This window comes from Pimephales promelas, chromosome 18 (genome assembly GCF_988280905.1).
Source record: "Pimephales promelas chromosome 18, fPimPro1.hap1.1, whole genome shotgun sequence".
Taxonomy (NCBI): domain Eukaryota; kingdom Metazoa; phylum Chordata; class Actinopteri; order Cypriniformes; family Leuciscidae; genus Pimephales; species Pimephales promelas.
Window position 1 is genome coordinate 40386 of NC_142786.1, and position 10384 is coordinate 50769.

Genomic DNA, 10384 nt, shown 5'->3' on the forward strand with positions numbered 1-10384 from the left:
TTTTCAGTTCTTATATTTTTAACCCTACTAATGTGACACACAGTGTTATCTTTAAATATTTAGAGACAAAACCCTTTCAAATAAATTAAAATAATTATATATATATATATATATATATATATATATATATATATATATAGGAAATGCCATTAATATAAAACTTTGCACATTGTGTTATATATAGCTCTTGTCTGTAGTTTTCCTCCCATAGAACGTTTATTATTAATTAACCCCTTGAGTTCTCCTTGTCCGGACTCTGATGAGTTCCTCCACACCCCTCAGTGTTGGACATGGCGGAGCGTCTGGTGCTCGGCCTATCACTCGTCAGCAGTGTGGATCCTGTGTTAGGCTGGGTCTATATGTTGCGATCCCTACGGTGATCCCATATGTGTATTCTCCACGGTACAGCTCCCTATGGCGAGCCTGTGTCTTTCGCTGTCATTCTGCCATCACTGTTCGGTGTTCCCAGTGTTATCCAAGTCTGACTGAGTGGGTCTTGTGGAACAGCAGTGAATTCTTGGCCTAAGGCTCTTCTGCTAAAAATGTCAGGAGGATCACGATGCTTTTGTCTAGGCACTGGAAGGTGGCAGCTTTAGTGGCATCTACGTCTGTATTTAAACCCGCGCCGCTGGGTGGAGTGTGAGATGCATATCTCGAACGCCAATGTGCATTGGCTTGTTTTAAAAAAGGCTGCCTAGCGTGATCCCATTCCAGTCGACGTCAACTACGTCCTCTGTTCCCTCCTTTTCAAGGGATACGCATACGCAACCAGGAGTGCTCCAAAGCTGTACACTCCGTCTAAACCTCGTATTAGCTTTGTATTTCATTTCTGTTTTTAACCATCATTTCTAGTTTATAATACTAAATACATCTTACCCAACATTTCAGATTTTTCCTTACACTGCTAACCCTGATGAGTGGAGTGAACTGAAGAGATGAAGCACCAACATGGATCTGGGAATCTGCAGGATCTGGAGAGAGTCTGTATGGAGGAATGGTCTCTAACCCTTCCCCGTGGTGAATATGAATTTCTTCTTAATGTTTATTATAAATTTATGATCGAAACTTAATTTTTTTCAAACATTCATAGTTTTGTAACGTCTGAAAGGGACTATTGTAACTCTTGAAGGACAAGATAAGGGAGGCTCCGTTTCTCAACTTATAGACCTTATGTAGCCCCGCCCCTTTTCAGCTCATTGTCTTTTGATTTCCGGTCTGCATTTTCACAGCGATCTTGCATAGGTATGAATGAACTGCTCGTAAAAAATTCCCGTTCGACATTTGTTAAGACATCTGCTTTACAAATGTTCAAATATTATAATATTCTAAAGATGACGGCGCCCACGTTTCTCTGGTGCATAAGGTCTATAATCGGATTTGGAACGCAAGAACCACTGTACGAACGCACCAGCCGAACTCACGCACTCGTTTCTCTCCACTGGCCTTTCCCGAACTAATCCAATAACTGCCGGTGCAAAATAAAAACAACAATTATACAGAGTCTTTGCGCTGATACACTATTAAAAGTTATTAATTCAGGTAGGACAGAAGGTCTATAAATGCACGGCCCGTCACTGGTTATGTGCGTTTGAATATAGACCATTTCACAAGATGTAAACGGCACTGGTCCAGAAGAACTTCCTGTTTCAGTTTTTTAACACTACAAGAAAGCTGGGATAAAATACAACCAACATAACATTTAAAACTGAATCAAAAAGTTAAACAAACATCTTTAAGAGGTTTTCTCTACATGTGAAATAAAGAAAACAGTTGCAAACTGAAACAGGAAGTGCTTCTGGACCAGTGTTGTTTACATCTTGTGAAATGGTCTATATGTGAGCAGGTTTGTCATTCACAACGCTTTATCTGTAGAGTGGGAAAGGGATCCTCCATAAGGAGAGGCTAGTTGGCACTTCAGCATTGTCATCGGGTCCAGGCTAAGATCCTCGTCAGATCTGGATACGGCCTGGAAAACCTGCGGGAAAACCTCGGGATAAACAAAGACACTCAAATTAGTGTGAATGCCATTCTTCTTATGATGTAATGAGTACATCAGGATTTAAGGGAAGTGTTCCCTGTTCAGGCTGACCTAATCTAGGACACACACGAACACTCACACACACACACACACACACACACACACACACACACACACACACACACACAGTCTTTCTCTCTCTCTCTCTCTCTCTCTCTCTCTCTCTCTCTCTCTCACACACACACACACACACACTCACACAGACACTCCAATATTGAACACTAGAGGGAGACACAGGATCATTCATATTTTAAGTTCATCTGTTTCTATGTGTAATAATAAATAATAAATGATAATAATATGTTTATTTTATGTAGCGCCTTTTAGAGTTCTCAAGGTTGCTTTACAGTTAAGTACAAATAAACATGACATAAACAATAAAAATACATTGAGATAGTGGTACATAAACATAGAAATCAGGGGAAACAAGTAACGAATAAAGAATGTATATCTTTCAATGGAAATAAATGCAAGTATGATGAACTTTCAATATAGCTCTACAGAGAAATCAGTTAAATCCAAGAATTATTGTATTTAATTACTTTTTCTAACATGCTTATTGCTCTGTGTAGTATTTCTGCATTCCAGCATTATTATTTCTGCAAAAATATTATTTTATATTATATTATCTGCAATAATATTATTATGATTTTTATTTATGAAAGTCTTTGGTCATTAGTGCTGTGGTGAATTACTCAACTGTGTAATTTTTAATCTAGTAAACTACTCAAAAACACTGTTCACTTCATTAACGAAAACGAGACGAAGCTCGTTTAATCATGACGATAATTATATGATCATTTAGATCATTTTTAAGCTGTAAACGCTGTAACCACAGTTGAGAGAAATTAGTTTTCAAACTAGCTAAATGAAATGAATAAATGAAAAGGAATATCCGTGAGTCTGTTAATTAATATATCCCACATGTATATCACCAAAAACGTGAACAGTGAATAAATGCAATAACTATAAAAGCCTAATTTCCTTGTGTGTTAACTCTTGCCAGTAATTAACACATTAGTTCTCTCAGCTCAAGGGTAAACTGAGGAGGTTAGTGCTTTAGCTGTTAGTGTGGATGACGGCCCCTTTAAGCGTTGCCTGGGCGACCGTGTGTGTTGTGTTTCCGCCTTTGCTCAGCGCATGCGCACGGAAGAGTCGCCCGTCCGAGGCATTTGACGAACAAACATTTCGTGACTGTCATTCACGATGGCGCATTACAGAGTGAGTAAATAAAACTCGACATTTATCCATGTAAAGATACTGTTTTACTAGAACAGAAAGAATTTGAGCTGTTGTTTAGCTTTTATAAGCTATATATCTTTCATGGACGTCGTGAAAGAACGTAAACTTTTAACTTACAGTATAAATGTGTGATAAAGTGTATGTTTGGATGTTTTATCTTCGTTAAAGCCGCTGGTGTTTTAATGTCGGTTCTCCTGAAGTTCACACAGCTGAACAGAATCTCATTAACTAGAGACACCATCCACTAACAAACACAACGCTGACTCTAATACACGACACTTGATACAAAATCTAACAAAGTAACATGTACGTTAACGTAAATGTTATTCAACTGCTCTAATATGTTAATAACCTTCTTCTGTGAATCCTCTCAGACTCGCGGCTGAATGTGTGTGTGAATGTTTCACCTACTTTAGCTCGAGGTTGGGGAAAAGTTAACTTACACACTTTGTTCTGAAGTGGAAATAGTTTGAGTGTTCTTGTGTGTTGTTTGCAGGCCTCCGAGTCGAAGCGAGAGCAGTTCAGGAGATATCTGGAGAAGGCCGGAGTCCTCGACAGTCTCACCAATGGTAAAATCACTCTTCAAACCAATATTAATCAAACATTTTGCATGCAGCTGATTTGACCTTCTGTATTTCAGTTTTGGTGGCTTTGTACGAGGAAACGGAGAAACCCAACAATGCCTTGGAGTATCCTTTACTTCCACTGAAACCAAACGCTTCTGTGCTGATCTGAGACCAGGACGTGCTGAAATGTGCTTTTCTCAGACCAGAATCTGCTCTGTCTTGTTTAGACTAATGTAAAGCAAAACTAGATTCCATTGTTTAACGTAACCGCACTTACATTCAGCTGATTAAAGATGTCTTCCTTGGTTAATTTCAATAATTTTTATTTATTTATGAACAAGCTTGGGCATGCAATGGTATAAATATATAATATATTTCAATCACTTCTGACTGTTGCGTCCAAGCTTGTGGTGAATTAAAGACACTGAATTAAATGACAAATGTTTCCTAATGTGTTTTAACTAAGACTGATATGAGTGTGGTCCTGGAGTCAGTATGACTAAGCCCTAACTAACCCAACTCCAGCTTCATCAAGCATCACCTGGGCGTCGCAGGGCCGGAGGAGGACGACTCCGAGACTCTGCGTCTGGAACTGACCGACTTACAGAAGAAATACGAGCAGCTCCTGGCCGAAAACACGGATCTGAGGAACCGGGTGAGACAATTACACAGCTCGTGTTCACTGGAGTTATGAGTGTTTGACAGGCGCCTCAGCTCATGGTGTGTGTGTGTGAACTTCATCTACAGCTCCTGCAGTACGAGCCAGCGCAGGAAGAAGCAACAGAATAAAACCTCGTTGCCATTTTGAAATGTATTTTTTTGCATTTGTAAAAAATATTATTTGTTCCTTAGTGTTTGTTTTGTAATACAATGTCTAAGAAGTGACAATTTATGTTCAAGTTTGTGCCTGATATTTAATAAAAGTATTTTTTGCACCGTTCTTAATTTGTGGATATTGGAATAGTAATATTAGTAGACATTTATGAAACTACAAACATACAATTCCTGTTTAACTTACAACATCAGTTATACACTTGAAGAATATAATAAAATGCATATTTAAAGATCTTAAACTAGACCTTGATGCTTTAATTATAAAACTTTATTAAAAACAATGCTTCAGAACATTTCTTCTGTGTTGGTTTTGGAAAAATATTGATAAAACTTTTCACATTTTATTTGTCAAATGTCTTTGAAGGTGAAACAGCTACTTGGATACAGGTGCATTGTGGGAAATAATCCCTTTATATCACAATAGTTTGGTGTGTATGTTTCCCTACCCTTACAGAATCTGCAAGATGATTATGATTTTTTTTTTAAATTGAGGAATGACTTTTTTCTTCAGTGTGACAATTTCTCATATTTGCACAAATTCTGAAAGGGGGTGATAAATGAGTATACAAACTATATACAAAAACAACAAAATAACACTAAGACATTTACATTATGACAGAATGATTACTTTTGGGTGAACTATCCCTTCACCAAAGCAAAACAAAAAGAGAAAGAAACCTGTCATGTGACCTATAGCATTAAAGGAGAACGGGCTTTATGCACAGCTGCACTACTTCCTGAACTTCAGCCAGCTCCTTGTTTCCTGTCTGCCATTATTGGACACACTGATTAATTCAGGTGTGGATGATTATTGTTGCCGCGACTACTGAGGTCAAGCACACCTGAATTAATCAGTGTGTCCAATAATGGCAGACAGGAAACAAGGAGCTGGCTGAAGTTCAGGAAGTAGGGCAGCTGTGCATAAAGCCAACTCTGGCGAACAATGAACCTTTGGTCTAATAACACATCGATACCTAGTCAATCGTTCTCTGAGATTTGTTTTCATGATAATCGATTGTAAAGAGTTTTATCTCTAAAAACTGTTTAGCGTATAATGCTAGTAATGGGGGCATTGACTAAGTAAAAAGAAATCGCTAGTTTATACCACTAACAAGGCTCAAAATAGCCCCACACTAACACAGTAACATAATGAGGCTCCACACATGCAAAACGAAGCATTGAGAACTTTATAAGTGTACAGACCGTTTAATAAGAAGATACTTTATGAAGACAGTCGACATGTAGGGACCCTCATTATGTTACTGTGTTAGCGTGGGGCTATTTTCAGCCTTGTTAGTGGTATAAACTAGCGATTTCTTTTTGCTTTAATAAATGCCCCCATTACTAGCGTTATACGCTAAACAGTTTTTAGAGATAAAACTCTTTACATTCGATTATCATGAAAACAAAGAAGGTTCGACTAGGTACCAAAGTGTTGTTAGACCAAAGATTAATTTTGCGCCAGAGTTCTCCTTTAATAAAAATGAAGGAATAACACACAGTAGAGTCTGTTCAGGGGTTTCATTTATAAAACTGGGCGTAGGATCCTTACTAAAAGTGTATGTGCGCCCGAAAGCCAAAAATGGCGTACGCCAAAAAATATTCAGATTTATAAAATGGTTCATACGCCAGAACCTGCGCAGAATTCCCTTTATAAACCCCAGTCAGTGGGAGATTGTGCACACGTGCATCTCCTCCCCAAAATAACCATATATGGACCTTACAACAGTTTAAATATGCATATCCTCATCTGCATATCATTTGCATATGATTAGTCATCCACGTGATACCATGTTAAGGTACAAGACGTTAGGAAAATATGAAATACAGATGTGCGTGTCACAATAAAATATTCTTTTTTTATTAGCCTATATCCTTGTTTTTGAATAAATAAATCAAATAGTGCAAAATACATTTCAGAAAAAGATTTTCTCAGTCTGTTCCACTGGCCAAATAGTATTTTTAATTAATTTAATTAATTTGCATGGAACTATTTTCTCAGACAATCTGCTATTATCATGATTAGCAATTATCTGGAGTTAAAACATTAAAACACAGCATGCCAGAGGGAAAGCGTTAAAAATATTTCTATTTATTGAATATATAAGTTTTAGATCAGTAAGATTTTTTTATGTTTTTAAATGAAGTCTCATCTGCTCACCAAGGCTGCTTTATTTGATGAAAAAAAATGACAAACAGTAATATTGTGAAATATTATGATAATTTAAAATGACTTTTCTATTTTAATATAATTTTAAAATGTAATTTGAAAGCTGAATTTTCAACATCATTACTGTTGCTGATCAGTTTTCAGTGTCACATGATCCTTCAGAAATCATTCTAATATGCTGATTTTATGCTCAAAAACATAAATTATTATTTTCAATGTTGAAAACAGTCGTGTACCCCCCCCCCCAAAAAAAAAATTCTATGATGAATAGAAAGTTCAAAAGAACAGCATTTATTTAAAATATAATCTTTTCTACCATTATAAATGTCTTTACTGTAACTTTTGATCAATTTAACTCATCCTTGATGAATAAAAGTATTTTCTTATTTCTTTCCCCCAAAAATAAAAAGTAAATTCTTACTGACCCCAAACTTTGGAATGGTAGTGATTAATGTTACAAAAGCTTTCCATTTCAGATCAATTCTGTTCTTTTGAACTTTCTATTCATCAAAAAATCCTGAAATAAAAACATGGATAATAATCATAAATGTTTCTTGAGCATCATATTATAATAATTTTTGTAGGATCATGTGACACTGAAGACTGGAGTAATGATGCTGTAAATTCAGTATATATTCTATACAGTGTTGGATGTAACTATTTACTAAGTAATTAGTTACTGTAATTTAATTACTTTTCACTTGAAAATGTAAAGTAAGGGATTACTCTTCATTTATCTGTAATTTAATTACAGTTACTTCTGATGTAATTGAGGTAAATACTGTGTATAGATCAATCCGATCTCAAAGCGATTCGTACGTATTTTATGAGGTGTCTAAATATTACGACCGCACTCGTACAAATTCGTATGAATTATTGTAAAATATGTATGAAAAAAGTGTGCAATGTCATGAGATCAGACATAAAACAATAGTGGGTTTAACATCAAAATGTATTCTCTGGTGTTAAAAAGTATGTTTTTATAATATAACCTTCTCCACCTTGGTCAGTTTAAGGATAATGCAATTTTATAGTATTTTTTTGAAAGAATTAAAACGGATTCATGTCTATCCTTGTATTATTCAGCTGGTTGAGATTGACATGGGATTTTGAAAGTAATTAAATACTTTTTATAGAGAGAGTAATTAGTACAGTACTCTAATTACACTGTTGAAGAGGTAATTAGTAACTAGTAATTAATTACTTTTTTAGAGTAACTTACTCAACACTGATTCTATATTATACACTTCACTATATATTCACATAGAAAACCGCTGTTTTAAATTGTAATAATATTTCACAATATTACTGTTTGTTATTTTGTTTCTTTAATCAAATAATTGTAGCCTTGGTGAGCAGAAGAGACTTCTTTTAAAAACAAAAAAATCTTACTGATCTAAAACTTTTGACCCGTAGTGTATATATTTTTTTGCAACGTCTCAGTAATGATTTCATGTAGTTTAAGTGTTTATCTCCGGGATGAGAATGGCATATTTAATCTATTTATTTCAGAAGTAAAGCATAGTTTAAATCATTCTTTCATTGATTTAAACTGTTATTGAGAACACGCACTGTATTTATTAATCATGATGATTTACGGTTTTCCTTCATCTGCCGTTAGATTATAGGCTATATCTGTGCGTTTCACTAAACGGCCCGACGCGCTCGCTGAGCGGACACTTAAGAAGGGATGGATATTGGCTTCCAGTGATCGGCTTAGTGAGTGATACTATATCTGTGGGCTATTATCTTTCTGTAGCCTATAGGCCATAATTTTCTTCAGATTTTCAGTCTAAAAGTGACCAAAAAGACATTTAACTCCAGCTCACCATCGGTGTCGCCAACTCCCTTTGTCTCCAGAATGCGCGGACGGACGGCTCAAAGTTTGCTTAAAGGTGCGCACATGCTCCCGTCAAGTTTGCTTTTTATAGATCACAACCTTTGCGCGGAAACTGGCGTACGTACGTGTCCAGCCCCGTCTGGTGCGTACGCACACTTTATAAATAAGACCCCAGATCTGCCTAAAGTGTTAAAGACACAGGAGAGTACCATGAGGATTGTCAGATCTTCAGGTCTGCTCGTCTGCTGCTGCTGGCCGGGGATGCTCTCTGTCGCCCCGGAGAGAAGCTGGGACTCTCCACAGAACTGTGGTGCCGTGACCCAGAGCTCCGCTCCGCCACGGAGTCGGGTGTGTGTGTTCTGCCGGCTCTCCTCAGGTCGGACATGGACACGGCCCGTCCGCAGCGAGTCCTCGTGCTCGGGTCGGCCTCAGGCCCGGTGCTGGAGTCTCCGCTGTCCGACCCGTTGCCCTCCATCACGGTGCTGCAGTTCCAGGCCGGGCTCACTCTCCTCTGCTTGCGCAGCGCCGTCGGGCCGGGCAGAACCGAGCTCTCGGACTCGAGCGCCAGCGGAGAGCGGGTCCCGCTCGTGTTGTTGGAGTTGCTGTTGCGCTCCAGCGGACCGAGAACGAGGTCCCGGTTCTGCCTCTGCGGGTCCAGACCCGGCTCGCCCTGCACCGGGACGAAGGTGCACAGGGGGTTGATGAGCGCGGGGTAAGTGGGGCCGTTGCCCTGCTTTTCCATGAGCGGAGCGAATCCGCCCGGGAGCGTGGGGATGGTGGCTTTACGGCCCTGGCTCACGCACGCCTGATGCACCACGGAGTTCTTCTTGCCGTAATACTCTCCCAGGTCCTCTTTCAGCTGAGGATAGTAGTCCAGGAGTCCCGCCTTCAGTTTCTTGTATGCGAGATGCAGGATCTCCATCAGGCTGAGGAACAGGGACACGGCTGCGATGCCCTGCATGAACACCATGAACACGCTCTTCTCCGTGGGCCGGGAGACGAAGCAATCCACGGTGTTGGGGCACGGCTCCCGGTCACACTTGTACAGCGGCTCCAGATGGTGCCCGTACAGCAGGTACTGGCCCAGCATGAAGCCCACCTCCACCACGGACCGGGTCACGATGTGGGCCACGTATGTTCTGAGCAGCGACCCCCGCAGCGGAGCCTTGTTGAGCTTCCCGGTCTCCAGCTGCCTGAGCTCCCGCTCGACCCGGCGCCGGGGCTCCAGAACCTCCAGGTCCATCGTGTCCAGCTCCCGGCGCAGGGCCACCCGCTTCTCCAGGTCCATTACCTCCAGCTCCCGGCGCAGGGCCACTCTCTTGCAGTGCCTCTCCTTCTCCAGCACGCGCAGCCGGTATATGGCGTGACCCATGTAGACCAGCGAGGGCGAGGACACGAAGATGACCTGCAGGACCCAGTAGCGGATCAGGGAGATGGGGAAGGCCCGGTCGTAGCACACGTTGTGGCAGCCGGGCTGCTCCGTGTTACAGATGAAGTCGGACTGCTCGTCGTTCCACACGTCCTCGGCCGCCACGCCCAGAACCAGCATGCGGAAAATGAAGAGGATGGTGAGCCAGATCTTTCCCACCATGGTGGAGTGGATGTGGACCTCCTCCAGAATTCCCCCCAAGAAGTTCCAGTCCCCCATCCTCCTGACGGGCCGAGAAACAGCTCAGTCGCGCACACAAACACCA

General features: G+C 40.2%; 2 protein-coding genes across 2 annotated transcripts; one reads left to right on the plus strand and one right to left on the minus strand.

The window, feature by feature from the left end:
* The first annotated feature begins 3119 nt into the window (after positions 1-3119).
* mycbp (MYC binding protein) lies at positions 3120-4786 on the plus strand. The gene is made up of 5 exons (XM_039664157.2): positions 3120-3259; positions 3777-3849; positions 3921-3969; positions 4372-4501; positions 4594-4786. The coding sequence occupies exons 1-5, from the start codon at positions 3245-3247 to the stop codon at positions 4633-4635; spliced, it is 309 nt and encodes a 102-aa protein (XP_039520091.1). The 5' UTR covers positions 3120-3244; the 3' UTR covers positions 4636-4786.
* A 3976-nt stretch (positions 4787-8762) lies between these two features.
* On the minus strand, positions 8763-10356 carry gja9b (gap junction protein alpha 9b). The gene has a single exon (XM_039664155.2). It carries the CDS (start codon positions 10336-10338, stop codon positions 8911-8913), a length of 1428 nt encoding a protein of 475 aa, XP_039520089.2. The 5' UTR covers positions 10339-10356; the 3' UTR covers positions 8763-8910.
* Between the last annotated feature and the right edge of the window lie 28 nt (positions 10357-10384).

Bases quoted from the DNA above. Each gene is read 5' to 3' on its own strand.
- mycbp (XM_039664157.2), top strand. The intron at 3,850-3,920 runs GTAAAATCACTC...TCTGTATTTCAG, and splicing joins CCTCGACAGTCTCACCAATG to TTTTGGTGGCTTTGTACGAG. The intron at 3,970-4,371 runs GTATCCTTTACT...ACCCAACTCCAG, and splicing joins AAACCCAACAATGCCTTGGA to CTTCATCAAGCATCACCTGG.
- gja9b (XM_039664155.2), bottom strand. From the start codon at position 10,338: ATGGGGGACTGGAACTTCTTGGGGGGAATTCTGGAGGAGGTCCACATC.